This window comes from Indicator indicator, chromosome 26 (assembly GCF_027791375.1).
Source record: "Indicator indicator isolate 239-I01 chromosome 26, UM_Iind_1.1, whole genome shotgun sequence".
NCBI classification, from domain to species: Eukaryota; Metazoa; Chordata; class Aves; order Piciformes; family Indicatoridae; genus Indicator; species Indicator indicator.
The window spans coordinates 8,113,120-8,131,644 of NC_072035.1; the positions used below are offsets into that span (position 1 = coordinate 8,113,120).

At 39.5% G+C, this 18,525-nt stretch overlaps 1 protein-coding gene across 1 annotated transcript; it reads right to left on the reverse strand.

Annotated features, from left to right (window-relative positions):
• Positions 1 to 1,639: 1,639 nt before the first annotated feature.
• ATP6V0A2 (ATPase H+ transporting V0 subunit a2) lies at positions 1,640 to 17,889 on the reverse strand. The gene is made up of 20 exons (XM_054392667.1): positions 17,773 to 17,889; positions 16,320 to 16,398; positions 14,875 to 14,972; positions 13,893 to 14,030; positions 13,389 to 13,489; positions 12,561 to 12,687; positions 11,933 to 12,015; positions 11,534 to 11,627; positions 10,458 to 10,670; positions 9,691 to 9,841; positions 8,810 to 8,949; positions 7,961 to 8,118; positions 6,849 to 6,939; positions 6,488 to 6,606; positions 5,691 to 5,901; positions 5,008 to 5,127; positions 4,681 to 4,800; positions 3,394 to 3,511; positions 2,652 to 2,823; positions 1,640 to 1,742 (listed from the first exon to the last, which is right to left on the reverse strand). The coding sequence occupies exons 1-20, from the start codon at positions 17,887 to 17,889 to the stop codon at positions 1,640 to 1,642; spliced, it is 2,553 nt and encodes an 850-aa protein (XP_054248642.1).
• Positions 17,890 to 18,525: the final 636 nt, after the last annotated feature.

Genomic DNA, 18,525 nt, shown 5'->3' on the forward strand with positions numbered 1-18,525 from the left:
CAACCCTTGGGGCTCTCCCGACGCCTCCCGGTGGTCACGGCAACGGAGCCGGGGAGGAGCGACAGCCTCTGCCCGCCCAACGCCCCGCCTGACGAGCCTCTGCCCGCCCAACGCCTCGCCTCACGAAGCTCGGCCCGCCCAACGCCTCGCCTCACGAAGCTCGGCCCGCCCAACGCCTCGCCTCACGAAGCTCGGCCCGCCCAACGCCTCCCCTCACGAAGCTCGGCCCGCCCAACGCCCCGCCTCACGAAGCTCGGCCCGCCCAACGCCTCGCCTCACGAAGCTCGGCCCGCCCAACGCCTCGCCTCACGAAGCTCGGCCCGCCCAACGCCCCGCCTCACGAGGCCGCGGCCCGCCCAACGGCCGTCACCCATCGCGGGTATCCATTTCCATAGCTCCGGCCCTCTAGCGGGCACCGAGAGGACAGGGCGGTGGCCGTCTAGGGGTTTACCGTGTGGAGAATCCCTCTCCAGCGTCGTCGGGGGCCAAGAAAGGGCTACTATAAAGATATGGGCCCGGTCTGACCAGCACAAAGGAGGTTTTATTGAGAATTCATAGGAAACAAGTGCAAAGCTTAGGCTGTTCGTATGGAACAGATGTTTAAATGATGGTAACATCCCCATTTTCACACTGATACTTAAAAATAATACAAAACGACACCTCTGCATCTGTTGGGTACAAACTTCAGTTCAACAGCACATAAAGAATGCTGTATGTCCTCACAGTTAAACATGGACCAAGGCCAATTCCTTATTCCCCATGCAAAAGTTATTCCTATGAGTTAAAAACGTGACCACACTCTAAAAATAGAACTCTGGATAAAAATGCCTAGTAGACTGTTTCATTCTTTTATTTGAGTCCTGACCCAGACCATGTAAGACTTTTTCCAAGGCTTTTACCCATCAAGGTCACTGCAAGTGACAGCTGCACACAACTCACCTTGCAGAGCAGCACCTATCACAATGCTCCCCACTATGTGGACAGCAGCAGACTAAAATTTCCAGTCCCCACTTCTGACCCTGCCTTCTTCCATAACACTATCAGTGCAGCTTCTGAAAGCTTAAAGTAGTTAACTCTGAGCAGAACTTGGCATAAACAGTTAACGTTTTCAGTGCAATTGTAAATATGGCCAGAAAACAGCATGTTGCATTGATATGCATAAATCTGCATTTGAGAATCCTTCTGAAACACTGAAAATCTACATTGCTTCTTCTGCATTGTTGAATTGTTCTCAAAGTGCATGAGGTGAGAGCTTGCTTAAGGACGTGATTGGCAATGAAGAGATGTCTAATATGATAAAAAGTCTTTCAGATAAAAAGTAATCATTCAAGAAAAGAAACAGCCTCAATGAAAAAACTACATCAGTTTTAGAACAAGCAGTAACAACTTTTTTTTTTAAGAATAAAATTTACAACATTAGTTTATCAAGAAAAATGTACATTTTATATCTATATATTTTACAAGATGCTCCAGATCTGCTATATATTTCTATGGGAGGTATATATTACAGAATTATTTGGCTGCATTATAAGGCAATCAGTGAAAAACACTTTGTCCTACAGGAAACCATACCTAGGTGAGATCAATTCACATGATTATTCGCAGACAATTCCAAACATTTCTGCTGACAGCAACCAAACTACGCCATATCATCTTTATTAAAATGTAAAGAAATGTGCTTAAAAGAGAAAGGTGTAAACTTGTATCCTCCACCAGAATAAAATTTGTTCTGAAATTCCACCCTGAAACGAGACAAAACCAGAGTCTGTTTATTAATCCAAAGTGACCGGTTGTCAAGGGACAGCATGGTGCAACAAGAGCCAAACCCTAACCAACAAAACCAACCCTAACCCTGTCAGGTAGGCTTCCTATGCAGCTATTTCACACCTTCCTACCACAGACTCAGGCAAATTTCATGTTTCTCAAGAGAGAGACCCAAACACACTGATATTGTGCTGCAATGGCTCATTTCTCACTTCTGTCTTACTAATTTGTTTCCAGTTAGAGGCAGTTAATTGTTTTGCAAATACACAGTGCTGAGAGGACAATACTATGCAATGCTTATAGCTGTGCCTCGTGTTTATAGACTATGTGTCTGCCTTTTATACTGTAAATTTAATCAGATTTCAAATTAAATATTCTTTGAATATACTCCAAAGTGCAGAGCCTGTGATATTAAGACTAAGTAAAGATTAAAATACTTAAGCATTGGCAGCCCCACTTTAGTAAGAACTTTGCTCACTAACATCAATGTTCTGTTGAACCAAATAAATAAAGCAGACTGAAGCTATTCAGTGATACAGCCATGCTGAAACTCAAAGCTTATCTATGTTACTAATACTCTATAAAAAGCTGCAATACTATAAATGCAATATACTCAGTTTGCACCAAAACCAAGGCTGAATATGGCAGAGGTTAATACACATCATAAACCAATATAATACTTGAAGTTACTGAAAATATTTCAGCAAAACAATCACATACAACTGATTTTAAATGTTAAATAAATCTATTACAGTGGCATGATGCTGTTGAATTTTACACTTTTTTTCGTCTTTTTAATAAAGCACCTAATATTTTGTCACACAAAAAAAAATTCTCTTGAACAAGCCAGTATACAATGAACTGGTATCAAAAAGAAATTAACTTACCAGTGAAGTCGTATAGCATGGAGAAAAGCAGAAAGTCCCTCCATGACCAGAAGAATAAAAACTGTTAGCACAGCAAAAAAGGCTAAAACAGGGACTAGCAGTAAGACACCGTATGTTGTATCCACACGAAGACCCACTCTCATCACCATTTGCCACAGAACTTCTGATAACTCTGGTTAAAAAAAGTTGTTTCCATCATTAATGCTGACACTGCACACACTTCCCCAGCAAGCCACTCCAACTCAGCATATTCTAGTTTAACCAGTATCACAGAATCTGCTGAACTAGCAGCAACAACCTGCCCAAGTTAGTTGCCCCCTTGCCTCTCCCTCCCCCAGAATACTTAAAGGTACATCTCAGTTTCAAAATCAGATCTACTGATGGCAATATTTTACACCATGACATGAAGAGTTTAGCAAGTGCATAAATGTCTTCTAAACTGGTCAACCAACGGAAAACAGGAAGTGGTAGTGTGACTGCGAGGTAATGCTGTGCTCAGGTATCAGCCTCTTCACAACACAGAGCAATCAATGCAGAAGATTACTAGGTTCCAAAGATTAAGTCACAATTTTAGTTTGGGGTTTTTCCATGGTTAGTTTAAAGAGGGGAATTTTGTCTCAATTCAGAAAAAGATAATTTCAAAGTAGTATCACTTCAACAGGCCAATCCCCCTCTAACCAGCATTAAAATCAAGACAGATGAAAAAAATAAACAACCAACCAACCCAAAACCCCTCACTTACGTGCATGAGCAAGACTTAATGCCCAGAGTCTCAGATATGAGGCTGTATTAGAAATGCATCCTAAACAGTATTCAATGGTATGAATTGCTTGATTCATAAACACGTCTGCAAAATTAAACTAAAATACAAAAACACATTTGTATGCATTTATACAACATAGTACAGCACAGGAACAAAAACATTCATCTGCAAATCTTAGTACATATGGAAGAATAATTCTGCTGAAGGGCAATGCACTGCCTTCATATCAATTGAAAAAAGATCTGTGTTTAAGATCCTTATCACAGAGACGTGTTAAAAAAAAATCAGATGCTATGATTTCCCAATTCCTTTGCTGATAAAAATGAATGTAATTGATGGCTTTCACAAGGGATGTGATCTAATACTTGAAAACTTTTTAAGTCGTAAACCCAGCCATGATTCTAAGTCCTATTCTACTGAGGTCATACATTGATCATGTCCATTTTTGTATCTTTTAAAGCAGGAATAATTATTAGTAATGCTAGTGATAGAAACATAACTATATGAATACTGTAAACTCTAAATGCACATACTTGCTGCTAACAAAGAGTTCCAAGACTATTATTACTACAAATGCCAACACTTACCTTGAATGAACTATGAGATTTTTAAGCCCACAATTCTTGTATTTCCTACACATCAAAAGCAAGTCTACTATACCAGTGAAGCAAGTACTAAACAGTCTGTACACCGGAAAACTGAAACAATTTTTGTCTTTTGATACACAAGAAATCAGCAGAATCAGTCGTGACCTTGAAAAGATTGCTCAAAACTCACCACTAGTAGTAGCTAGGGACTAGGAGTGCTGCCCAAGTCTCCCAACCCTCATTAGCAATAATCCTCATCACAAAATGGAATATGCAGACATAAAAAGACTTTTGTCTGGATGAAAGGCCAAGATTAATTAATATGAAGCTGGCAGTCATCCTCTTGCCTTGATTTTAAAAATCCATAAAAATCACACAAACCCCAAGACTTTTATCCTACTCTTCAGTTTAAGAAAAACTATAGTTTTAAAGTCCAGAGATGCAAATAAAGCACCTCCTGTTCTCCATTACAGATAGATTATGGTTTACCACAAATACTACTGAATATATAAGAAACAATAGCAACAAATAAAAATAAGTAAATTGCATTCAGGCATCAAGGTCTTGGTAAAGGCTCAGTTGATTTTCCTGAAAACTTCCAGGAGCTCCATGTAATAGGTTATCTTGACATTCCGTTTCTAATTTGCTTTTAAGAACACAAACTAGAGAAAACCATTACCTCCTCTCCATCCCCTTCTCTGTGCCCACTGTCCAAGTGACTGCTTCCTTCTTCTACATCATGACATCTCAGCAGAGAAAGCTCTTCTTCACTTTCTTTCCGAATTAGCTTGTAGCCACTCTACAAAATGGAAACGTCACTTCTTCAAGCAGACTGCCAGTGTCATTTAAAATGTTTATTTAAAGCAGTCATAGGCAAAGGCAAAAAGAGAGCCAGAGGAGTAAAGCACAAAATATTCAGAGTAGAAATACCTAACAAGGACATTACATGCAATACAACACCAGCTGAATTCTTCTATACTGAAGAAATGTGTGTCGCAATACTTACCCTGTACATTCTAATACCTCGGGCTCCACTGTGCAACCAGTATAAATACAGAGGTTTACCAAAAAGCAACACAGGAACACAAAGAAAAGCAATACTAAGTAAAAACCTCTGCAGACCAATCTGTTTGGGCAGGAAAGAAAGAAAATGAGATTAGATTACGCAATCAACGTAGGGAAAAAAAAAAACCTTCCAATTTTCCTTTAAAGGTCTGTTTGAGCATAAGAAAAAAATACCACTTGAACACATACTTAATCAGGCCCTTAAATTGAGTTACAGACATGCAGCATCCTCAGGACTGGTTCTAGATTAAGGCACTACTGATATTCTGATATAGATATATATAGAGAGATATAGATAGATAGATAAAAAATATGCTGATACTATTCTTAGAAAGATTATTTACCACCTCAAAAAGCACCAAAATTACAAGCAAGAGGCTTTGCTCTCTAGTCTTAATTTTAACCTCGCAGATTTTGTTCTAGAAACAGGTCACCAGCCATTATGTAAAAATCTTACAAGCAATTAAAGGGTAAATATATTATTTAACCATCATCTTCACTCAATTTCCCCTTAGTCTGATACATTCAGCCTTGTAGGGCCATCAGCCTTTCATGACTGGTGAAGTGTTATCTGTATGGGGAGTATAGGACTTTCAGAAGCTGCCAAGGACATTACTAACTAACCTGTCCGGTGTAGAAGACATCTGTTTCACCACCAGTAAACAGGAACATATTAATAAATTGAATCAGGATACTCGGAGCAGATGTGGAGTCCTCTGCAGAGTACGCTAGCCATTTAAAGAATATCATAAAGACAAGGTAGCCAAAGATGCACATCATGAATAAAAGTTCAGGAAGAAAAACCAAATAAATATTGTATTTCTTCTTGAAATGCCTAAAAGATAAAAATGGGGGAAAAAAGAGAAATATACTTTTACAAAGAAAGATCAAGATAAATGCGTAGCCCAAACATGATTTCAATAAAAGAGAATAAAAGACAGAACTTTTAAGTGGCAACATAGAAATTCAATGCTGAACCAATTTCTTCATATTTGGTGAAATTTACATCAGGTATTTTGGAACAGGCTGCCTGGGGAGATGGTGAACTCACTGTCCCTGGAGGTGTTCCAAAATGTGTAGACATGGCACTTTGGGACATAGTTTAATAGCCATGGTGGTGTTAGGTCAGCAGTTGGAGGTCTTTTCCAGCAGAAATGATTCTATTTCAGTGGAAAATCTTGTATTAATTGATGTCTTCAGATTTTTTGGCATAACACCAATCCATCATCATATTTATGTGAAGGAAGGTCTCTCTGTTGCTGTATTTTTTTAGGAATCATTCTATTATTCTGTGGTTTGTTGGTTGTGTTTTTTTTTGTTTTGTTTTGTTTTAAATTGTTCCAGTCTCTCTTACCAGATTAACTGTTATCACTCAAGTCTTGACAAAAGCTACAATGTTAATACTACCTTCTGGTACTTACAAGTGATTAAATACCCCCAGTACAATGCCAAACGTCATGTGAGTCACTCCAAAAATCACAGACATTTTCATTTTGAAAGAATTTAAAAAACTGAGACGGTTGCTTGCCAAATTCCATATCTGAGGAAGAGAAGACAAAACCAGCATTAAAGAACAGAGTAATAGAGGAATAAAACATTTGCCTTTCTCTACTGCAGAACAGAATTCTACCTCCAACAGAGACTGCAACTGAAATTTGAGTGGTGTGAAAAATAATTCTGTGAATAATCTTTGACTCAGAAAACAAAAACCTCTTTTCAAATGATTCCAGTTTACAAAGGACTGATCATCACAAACGGATAACTTAAAAGAAAAAAACTAACCGGATCAATTCCGAAGGGATAAACTCCATTGTATACACCAGTAACATTTGGATCCAGTGCTAAAAACTGATTATCCTGCAGATCCTCAAGACTGCAGAGAAAGAAAAACACGGTTAGATCAGGCACTGTTTAAACATGACGACAACATATACTTTAATCTCTGCAAGACGCTGCTCCTGCTTTCTATTATATGAGTAGCTCACCCATGGTCAGACTTCAAAATAATTTCTAAGCTAATGAAAAAAATTGCAAAAAAAAAAATCTCTAGAAACTTGCCATCTGGGCTTAATTCACACTAACTGTTTTTGAAATGGAAGTTTTTTTTAATCTCTTTCCCTTAGAATGGAAAATTCATTTAAAAAGATCACAATTTGCTGTTATATATAAAATTCGCTAACAAATACCTAAAGAATAATTGATATTTTTTTCCCTTTTGCATTTAAATTACTTCCTACTCTAGCTTCACAGAGTTTTCCACTTTAACCAAAGTCAGTACTTTTGACCCTCCTCTTTTAAGCCACTTCCTGGTTTCTGTAGCAAAATGAGATGCAGGCTGTCAACATTTAAATACCAAAGGACCATGACATCTCAAAACAATGAGGTTATCCCACTTGGTGAAGAAGTAGGTTAGACAATTCCCATAGCCTACATTTTTTCTCCCTTTTACTATCAAGAAAGGCTGCACAGAAACTAATGATTGCTAAGTAATCAATTTCATTAAATTACAATATTCTAGAAAATCTTCCAGGTGTAAATCTAGTAAAGCCACACTGATAAATACAAGATTAATCTGACTGATTTAAATATAATCAAATTCTAATATTGGTTTTGCAAGAAACTGTGTTCTCCAAGGATTTCCCATTTTAAAGTGAAGAGAAATTTGATTTTTTTTGTTTTAAATATTACTGCCTTTTTTATCCTAAGCATAGACGTTATCACTTAGCCCTTAGTGCACAAGCACTTGTTACCTTCACAACAAGATTTTGCTCAATATCACTACATTTACTTGCTACTCTCAATTAAAAAAAAAATAGCTGAGCAAAATAGTTAAATGTTGCAGAAAGCATAGTTTTGGTTTAACAGCACAGAAAGCAGAGAGGCATGCTACTCACCCCCAAACCTTCTCTTCAAACATTGCCGAAACATTCCATCCAGAACCAAATATATTCAACGACTTTGAAAAACAGTCGTTATAGATCAATCCAGTGTAGACAGAAAACAGACCCATTAACAAAATAACATATCTGCCTTCAAATAACATTTTCATTATCTGTAAGTATTGGGAAAAAAGAAGAAGAAAGAAAACATCACCTGCTACATGAACAATCCTTATCTAGACATTTCTAAGAGAAACACATTTTTGGTTTAAATTGAACACAGAGTTGAAGTCCCCAGGAAAGCTCCCATGACACAAATGGAGCCTTTTCTCATTGGCAACATTACACTAACAAATTACCTTTTTAAGCCCCATTTCCTTTCTGAGATTAGTTTTCAAGAAGTTAAGACATTTGCAGCCATTCTTAATTAAATATTACTCTAATGAGAGATGTAGGTGTTCCTGCATTCCAACACTATATAATTTAAAAAAATTAGTTAAAATTAAGTGTAATAAATTTCGAACTACAATTCATTTTCAGAAACAATAAAAGATGGTATTTGAAAAATCATTTTCTCCTTATGTTAGTCACTGTAACCACATTGTGTGAAACATATATCTCTAATTAGCCCTCACAAAAGGAAAGAAAAGCACAACTGATTTTTCTCAGCCTTTCGTTACAACTTGTCTCTGCCCTTTCAACAAAAGTGAATAGTTAATGCCAACTTTAAACAAAGAAAATCTTGAAACAAAAGAAAAAGCACCCAGTCCAATATACATGCAGTAAGTTGCACTTTTCAGAAAGAGAGTAACTATTCAGTTATCTTGCTGGATGGGGAATACCATTATTTGTAATTCCTTTTACCTCATCTTGTGATCTTTGTAATCTAGGGTGGTTTTCGTACAGTATTGTCAGGAGTGCAAATATGAACATTAGCAGACCATGGCCAAAGTCTCCAAACATCACCGCAAATAAGAAGGGAAAAGTGATGATGGTATAGAGAGCTGGAATGACAGCACAACAGATTTCAGGCACACAGCACAACAGTATTGCTATCTGAATTATGCCTAAGCAATTCAACTACTTTAACCTCTTGAACAATTTCAGTTTTGAGTCTGAAAGACATTTCACTCCTTACTAATAGACCTCTCCTCCACACTATGAATTTAACTCACTTCAAAGCTTGTTTGTTGTATATCCCTTAGTAACAACAACTCCACAGTTGAGCATTAGCTGATAATTATGAGAAGAATACAAGCCTTGAAAATAAAAACTAAACAAAGAGTTCACCCTCCAGGGCTATTTTGGGTCTGGATTATAATGTACCCTCTCCTGTACAGCATGACATAGCGAACATAACCATCAGGACATTAAAATAACTGGGCTACACAAACTGGATTTTTTTCAAGTGATGAGCTCCACACTTCAGTAAACTCAATAGCCATTAGCACAGGAGTTCTCCCTACACTCCCCCTAAATATCTTATCCAAGGGAAAACACGAAGAAATATTATACAGCTATTACCAGCATCTTTAACGCTAAAGACACCACACAAAATCAAATTCCATCTTACTGCTTGGAGCACCACTGGTACTTTTGATGTATTTTAAAACACCTACTAATATGCAGTATAGCTGTCACCATTTTGACTTTACTGTTGTTCAACTCAGCAGGACATTTAAACACATTAAAAGGCAAGCAGTAATGACAGCACTGCTCACAGTTTAGATTTCAGAAGGACTGACCTGGATTAACTTCCCCGTAGTTTCCAACTCCATAGGCATCAACAATGTTTTGGAACCCTGAGGTAAATTTGTTGGTACGTATCAAAGTTGGAGGAGGTTGTGTTGTTGGGATGGTATTCATGAATGAAGAAACTGTAGCTCCACTCTTCCTCTAATTACAGACAAAAAGAAGACACATGTGTATAAAAACCTCAGCTAATGCTAATCAATCCTGTCATCTATCAGCATTTTCCTGATCCTGAAACATCCCTAAATTAAATCTTGTGTTTTTAAATCTGTCCCTTTTTGCCTTAAGAAAATTGACATTGATCTGTTCCTCTAAAACCACTGATTATGTAAGTGTTCTAATCTTTACTTTACATGAAATACCAGACAAGACTCATCAGTCAGTATATATACCCAATATTTGTTATTAAAAATTCTCTTATAAACCAAAAAAGATGGAGCTCACTCAACACAAATAACACAAGGAATTAGCACCTTCTGCTTCACTGTAAGCCCAGTTAGACTTGGGTTCAACAGAAGTTAATCAAGAAAAAAAAAAAAAACACCACCACCCAAATGAAAAAACCTACATCAACCAGTAAATTGCCACACACACCACTAAATAAACACTCTGCTTACAAAGTAATTTGATATGAGTTCACAGAAACCCAGACATGCCTATGCCTACTTGTAGCCTACTTTAAATAATTCTTTTCTTTCCTCATCTGCACAGTTAGTTCGAGACAGAAGTTTTAACATCAGTGAACTTTCAGCTGACTTACTGAACCTTCCTCCAACGCGTGGCGCAAATTTTGCAGATCAGCCACTGGACACCAAGCCTCAGCAATTAAACATTTATTTGTGACATCAAAACTGCACAGGTTGAGTACATGATAAATGGCTTTCATCTTCTTCACTTGGATAACCCATGTATAGACTGATTCAGATGCTTTACACAAGACTTGGCGTAAGTAATCCTCAGTTTTATGCAGCACCTTTGGCCAAGAAACAAACATTAATTGAAAACATACCAGTGGTCATGTTACCTTCACTAAAAGCATACAGAGTTTCTCCAATGCTGGATCTACGAGAGCACACTAACCATTGCTGAAAACAGAAGACAGCACCCAGGTGCCCTGAACTTTGACAGAATCAAGCAACACAAGATCAGGGACATGACATGAAGTCATAGAATCATAGAATAGTTTTGGTTGGAAAAGACCTTCAAGATCATCAAGTCCAACCATTAACTCTACCAAGTCTGGTGCTAAACTATGTCCCTCAGCACATCTCTGTGGTTTTTAAAAACCTCCAGGGATGAGAATTCAACCACTTCCTCCAGGAGCCTGTTCCAGTGTTTAAAACCCTTTCAAGTAGTAAGTTTCATCTAATACTCAACTTAAATCTCCCCTGGTGTAACTTGAAGACGTTTCCTCTTGTCCCATCACTTATTACTAGGGTGAAGAGACGAACACCCACCTCACTACAACCTCCTTTCAGGGACTTGCAGAGAGCAACAGTGTCTCCCCTCAGCCTCCTTTTCTCCAGGCTGAACAACCCCAGTTCCTCCAGCCAAACCCTTCACTAGCTCTGTTGTCCTCTTCTGGACCAGCTCCAGCACCTCAATGTATTCCTTGTAGTGAGGGTCCCAAAACTGAACACTGCTGGTCACACTATTATTGATACAGGCCAGGATGCCATTGGCCTTCTTGGCCACACACTGGCTCACAATCAGCCATATTCAGACCCAAAGCTGTATGTATTTTAGAAACTTATTCATATATTGAATGCTGTGATTCATCAAATAATTTCCTAAACAATAAGCACAGCAAAGGGAATACTGTTGTTGTTTACTCACAGTGTGAAGATCTTGAATACGAACATTTAGTCCTTCAACAACTGCACTGCGTTCCTCTGTGCTATTTGGATAGGGATACACATGACAGTGATAGCTACAGAAAAAAACAGAAGCTTATGCTAAATAACCAATTAAAACAAATCACCCAGCCCCCTGCCCAAGTCATTTAATAACCACAGAACAGATTCAACTGAGAGAGTCAGTACTTTGCCTGTACTTAAGGACTGCAGATAAAAATGACTCATACACTTATTTGTATATTGCACAATTATAAAGCTAGATGCAACGAGGGGAGGAACAGATTCAGCTTCAAAAACCTTGCCTAAAAAACAACACTTAAAAGAAAGGGCAGAAAATAAGCCAGGTGTAAAGAAATTATATATATGTTTTACTTCTTACCAATCACAAATCTTCTTAACTTTCTGGCCAATTTGTTCACCCCAATAGGAAACTAAAAAAACAAACCATTTTGTGGTTTCGCCCTAAAAAAAACAAAAATGAGGATGATGAAGCTTGTTTTTAACCAGTAACTCTACTATGATATAATTACAGAACAAAATAACACATCTGAATAACTAGAAAAAGCTGTATGAGCAGCATTAACTTTCCACCATAAATTCAGAGGAAAAAAAAAACTTCACAGAAGACCAACTATTCTCCAGTCTTCTTGCCTTTAACCACTGAAGAACTAAAATGACTATTGAAAGATAATGCCCTGCACATACCTAGTTAATAAATATCCAAGCAGCCATTTAGCCACATATTTTGATAAGTAGAAAATTATAAAGTCATTACAATTCCACAATAAAGTTCTGCACTCATCAAGCTGAGCCACAATAAATTAAATGCAACTCCCATACTTATGGTGGCATCAAGACCTCTAATTTTAGAATCTTGTAAGTTTTAAGACTTTTTAATAGTTTTGCCTCCAAGAGCACATTCACTACAGGCAGACCTGAGCAGCAATTCTTCCAGGTCTTATGGAAAGTGCAAACAAAATAAACAGGTAGTTACAATGTTTACTCACTGTATCAGGATCCTCCAGACACTCATCCAGTTCTGCATAGGTAAGAATAGTGTAGCCTTTACATGCCCGCCACAGCATTTTCTCAAATGCTTCAACTTTTGCCATGTGAACTAACCCAGATATAAACCTATGGAAAAAGAAAAAAAATTGAAAAATAAGCTGAAATCCACCAAAAAAAAATTAAAAATCCAAGAGCACATCATTACTCCATATCACACAGTCCCAGTAACTTAACATCTCCCATCTCTAGAGAAGGAAGCATCACCCTAAAGAGGAAGCAACTGCTATAGAAAATAGAGTCAATTTCTATTTGGAAAGCAAACAGACCACAGGCCAAGCACACAACTGGAATTATATTTGACATAGTTTCTTTCCTTTTGTTTTTTTTTTTTTTGCCCGTAAAACACCCTCTCAATGGTGTTGCAGAGAGCAGGATTCATACACTATTTGAAAGGCAAATAGACAACACCATTAATAATGTCACAACTGACGTTGCCAGGTGATTAAAAGTGAATTTATCCAAGAGAAACACTCTGAATAGCAGCAGAAAGTACTGATTTAGAGCATTTAGTGCTTTTCCTTAACACATGTACTCGATTTGATGAAAGTTTTGAGACAGTTTTTTTGCTGCTGTCCTTACCTCTTCAAATAATCCAATTCTCATTTGGGCCAGACCCCTACCCTCTCTGAAACTGTCTGGCTCATCCGAAATCTGAAACTACATTCCATCTTTTAAGAAAACACACCATTATTTACATCAGTTCATCAAAGCAGCTCTGAAACAGCACACACTGACGATCAGCCATACATGGACTGAACCATACCTACCCCAGTTTGGCACCCAGTCTGTGCATACAGTTGTAATCCACTAATGGCTCATTTTCCATGGATGGAAACTCTTCATAATTTGCATGTAATTGGGATTCATACTAGCAAATAAAAGAGAGATTATTTGTTATTCTAAAAAACACTTAATTAAGTAAATTATTGCAATAAAAATATAAAAACTTTTCCTGAGTTCCATTCAGGCAACCAAGACATCTTGGGATCTCAAGTGCAACACTCTTAGCAATCACAGTGTTGCAAGGACTACATAGTAAATTCCTTAGCACAATTTATGCATCAAAATCACACAAATCCACCTTCATCTTCAGTTGGCATCAGCAGGAACATTCAAACAATTCAGAGAAGTCACAAATCTCTTCTAAATCTAGGGCTGCATTTTGCTGTGTTTGAACACAGCCTAGCACGAGAACTCACACCTGAACTAGAACCCATCACAACCAAAATGCCCCACAACACACAACCCTCACCAAACAATACAACCAGTACCTCCACTGTTCTCCTGACAAATCTCTGAGTCACATCTAACATGCACATGTATTCTGTCAGTTCAAGCAGGTTTCTCCTCAACTTTTCTTTGTTCCTAGTTATTTCCCTCAATTCTGTCTCCAGCTTCAGCAACTGTTCCTAAAACACAGAGGAAAAATGACATAGAAACTGTTACACTGTTCTGTAAATCAGGGTAGGAAGAGTTTTAAGCATATGTTCATTTGCTACAATGGTGGGAGTTTCCCCGTTTCTTACTTAACTTAAGCTACATAGGTTTTATTCCCCAGTATGCCAAAGGCTGCTTTGTACTAAGTGCACTGGATCCACCACTGGCATCTGTTAAGTCTGCTGTTCTGACCCTAATTTGTGTCAGAGCAAAGTTATGCAGACTTGAAATTAGAACTTTCAGATGGTCCAGGGTGCAAGACCCTTATTTATTTCATTAACAGAATTACAGCAAAACATATTGTCACTCAAAATTGTATCTGCATTCTACAAGCTTCTGATACAACACCAGAAAAAGCATTCAGAGAAAATAACACCATGTTTGCTATGCAACCAGCACTGGATTCTGCAGAGCCTGGGGCATATCAAATTCCCACACTCCCTGGAAATTTTGGATGCACAAAAAGAGCCTTAGCTAAGTCCCAAAGCAATGAGACTGAAGGAATACATCTGCAGATAACAATTTGGCTGGAACAGTGTAATGTACTGACCCAACAAAACAAAACAGATGACTACAAACCCCATGGACTTAGCTTTGACCCTTTCACAGGAATTTTTGGTTACTATCAAATCTTCACTGGCAGTCTTTGAAGTTACACTGACAGAAAGATTAAAACCTGGACAAAAGCAATAGTGAATGCTTCTGACCATCTCCCACACCCCTATAATTTAAGTCATAGGTAATAAAATAACAAGTGTGAATTACAGTTCCAAGATCCAGAGCTATATTCTGCCATCTGTTCTGTGGAAAAGTTACCTGGATTTCTAAAATGTGTTTCAGTAAAGGGGCAGGAGGAGCAACATCTCCTTCAGGAAGTGGAATATCCGCCTTTTTGATTTCTTGTACTAAATACCCTGGAGTGGAAAGAGAAACAGCATCAGAAAGGAAATGGTATTTCCTTATACTTCCTAGGATGCTGCAGTTGACCTTCAGCAGTTATTGATGGTGCTGATCATACTGTAGAATCAGGCCCCAGCTACTGTATTCATTTTTTAGTGACAACACATGCTGGAGTCTTCATAAAAAAGGGGCTTATGGCATGCTAGGAATAAACACAGAATGGTTCTGTCTTGGGAGTCCCCAGAAGTAAGCTATCTTCAGAGTCCTCTGACTGAAATTTTCCAACCACAAGTACTTTTTAAGAAGCTTTTTACATTGCAAGATACCACTTTCAGCTAATCATTTCATATGTCAAAACCTGGTGTTCTGCTCATTGACCCGTGTTTGGAATAAAAAGTGTTCAAACAAGGCAGCTTAAGCAACCTTGACAACAAATGCGACTCACACTGGGCAGGGAGATTGCTGAAACAGCTTCTGGGATGGTTTGGCATGACCAGCACATGCCTCTGATGAGATTCCAATAAAGGAACCTTTTAACATTAACTTCTCCTCAGGATACATTGAAGAAATCTGCATCCTGGCTGTAATGCTCTAATATACCCTTCTCTATTTATTAACTATCACGTGAATACAACCATTAATTACCTAAGATATTTCTGAGGGTGCTTTAAAAGTTCAGTAGTATTAAGTTACATAACATGAAAAAAAAAAGAGTTTATCTTAGAGCCAAGAAATATCCTGAGTACAGCTTCCATTTTCCTAGCTAAGTTTTCAGCAGTCGATATTGAAATGGTCTCAACTATTTATTAGCAAGACATTAGCAACTCTGAGCTTAAAAAATAACCCAACCTATTTAACATGTTTGTGCTGCTGTGTAAGGACACTTTTACAGCTCACAAAACCAAGAACCAGAGATCAGTAAAATACTGGAACAGGCTGCCCAGAGAGGTTGTGGAGTCTCCATATCCAAAATCTCACCAGACACACTCCTGGACAACAGACTCTAGCTTCAGCTGGAGGTGGACTCAAGAGGTCCCTCTCAACCTAAACAATTCTGTGATACACTGAGAACTGATGCAGCATATCAAGACAAATTAAGGAACAGATCTGCGTGTTCTGACTCAACTTAATGCTCCAGTCAAGTCATCTCCAGCTCCAGAGATCTATATAAAGACTTTGCATTTATATGCTTGCGTATTTTTCACAGGTAGGAAAGTTGTGTAAGGTTCTCCAGCATTTGCATCACACAAAAGAAGATTAAAAAACACTGTAGCTGAAACCTTCACCACAGTTCCACTCCAGCCATGTAAGCTTTAATAATACCACAGATGAGAAAGAGCAGACTAGAAAACAAAGCTCACCCAGTATTCTTTCCATTTCTTCACACTTCTTCACTTCATTCACAAATTTTCTCTGAAATACACTTACATTTGGGTTGAGCTACACAAGAAGGAAAAAATGCTTATTAGGTATTTATACCAGCAACAACCCTAAAACCTAGCAGCTATTTCTGTGACTTCATGGAGACAATTTTGAGTGTATTCTATGTGCTCTCTTTCTACAAAGTGCTTTTGTGCTAGGAAGGTACTAAAATCTAAAAGGATAAGGAAGTCTCCAAATAACAGGGGTTTATTTAAACAGAATTATCAGTGCCTTTTTCTAGTTTTACTCAAACAAAATAACCAGATCTACTCGAGAAGTCATTCGTGATCTTATTTCTATAGGTTTAAGAGACTACTTTATGACTTCCAGTTAACAAACCCTTCTACAGGCACATTTTTGTGATGGATTCCCACAGAACCTACATGAAATGTTAAAGTTTTGAAAGAATCTTTTTATACATTCCCGTATTACATGTGTGCCATGTCTCTGCTTATTCAGCTTTTAAATCAGGTCCACCAACAGGTTATTTCTGCAATAAGCAGTGTCAGATACCTCGAGTGGCATCGACATGTTAAACATAACACCCATGTAATGATTCTTACAGCTCTGTTTCCTCTTACCTGCCTTATTTACCAATTAGCTGTTAATTTAAGCTCTCCCAGTTTTCCTTGCAAAAATTTTGCAACCTACATTTATGAAGAATACTTGGAAGAAATTACAAAGTGTTAGTTAGGAAGCAAAGATCATATAATGATGATGAGATAATGCAGAAACAAGGTGAATTATTACCCAACCCAATTTTATATTACTCAGCATGTAGTTTCCTCCCAGGTAAATTGCTCCTCCAGGAACAGACATGCTTTATAATGCTGAGTCTCTGATGCTAAAGAAATAAGCCTACAGAATAGCTAAGGTGTTTCTACCCATCTGTCAGTGGCGTGGCTACATCTATTAGCTGTGCATATACACATACACTCAGACAAAAGTCAGGGTGGCTTCAAGGTGGGTAATGGGCTCTCCCAACGGATCCTACTGCAAAAAAACCCCACCATATTCAAACTAATTCTGTGATAGAGGTAGGATAGTCGTCTTATAGAGTCTCAGGGAGGTTGGGGCTACACATAAATGTTCCATTGCCCGGATTTATATACAGGTTGGACCAGGCGATCCTTGACGTCCCTCCCAGCCTGGTATTCGATGACTGTTACATTTACAAGTCTAAGCCGGGGAAAGACAGGAACAGAAGCGGTCTGGGGACTCCTTCACATGGCACCACCAGACTAAAACCCACACCCTCCTGAAGGCACCTCCTCTGCCCGGCTCGGCTTTCTCCACGTCCACCCACTCGCCGGGCCCTCTTCGGGGTCCTTTACCTCCCCGATCTTCACAGAAAGCCCCGCCGGGTGCCCGGGTCCCGTCGGCATTACTCACATCTCTGAACTCGGCCAGGCCACGCTCGCCCACCTCGCTGAGGCACTCGTAGGCCGAGCCGCTCTGCAGGAAGAGCTGCGCCAGGCACATCGGCTCGCCGCGGAACAGCGAGCCCATGGCGGGCTGGAGGGAAGAGGAGAGACTCAGCGAGGGGGGCACCGAAGTGGTGCGGCGATGTGTCCAGCGGCAGCCCGCGGTCCTACGGCCATGGCGGAGCGCCCTATCCCGCCGCCGGCAGCGCGGCCAGCTGCTTCCGGGGGCGGGGCCCACCGACGGCCAACCGGCGGCGAACGCGGAGCGGGGCGGTGACGCAGGACGAGCCCCTCTGCTCTTGACTCCGATAGCGCTCTGGAGCGAGGCCCCGCTCAGGGCAGCGGGGCGGACCGACCCCCGCGGTTATCGGCGCTGGTACTGCGCCGGTGCGGGGCCCGGCGCACTTGAGGCCCGCAGTCCTTGGCATGGGTACCGGCTCACGGCGGCAGCGCCAGTGCAGCCGGAACACGAAGGCTGTTGAGCCCGGCACCCTGTGACTGGGGGCTTGGGGGTGCTCTTCGGCAGACCTTCTGGGAGCCCCGAAAAATGGGACGGAAAACAGCTGGCAGTCACGGATTCACCCCGTGAGAGGCTTCCATGTGAGGGTGTTCAGGAGAAAATGCTAAGAGTTACAAGATCGAAACCACAGGAAAACCCCAAACTGAACGCTGGGCTCGATGATCTTAAAGGTCGTTTCTAACCTAAACGACTCTATGATCC

Excerpts from the sequence above, each read along its gene's own strand:
- ATP6V0A2 (XM_054392667.1), bottom strand. The coding sequence starts at position 17,889 with ATGGGCTCGCTGTTCCGCGGCGAGCCGATGTGCCTGGCGCAGCTCTTC. Across the intron at positions 9,842-10,457 it reads ACGCGTTGGAGGAAGGTTCA|AGGAAGAGTGGAGCTACAGT; the intron begins GTAAGTCAGCTG and ends GTCTGTAATTAG. Across the intron at positions 3,512-4,680 it reads GAGAAGGGGATGGAGAGGAG|TTTAATTTTGCAGACGTGTT; the intron begins GTAATGGTTTTC and ends TTTGTATTTTAG.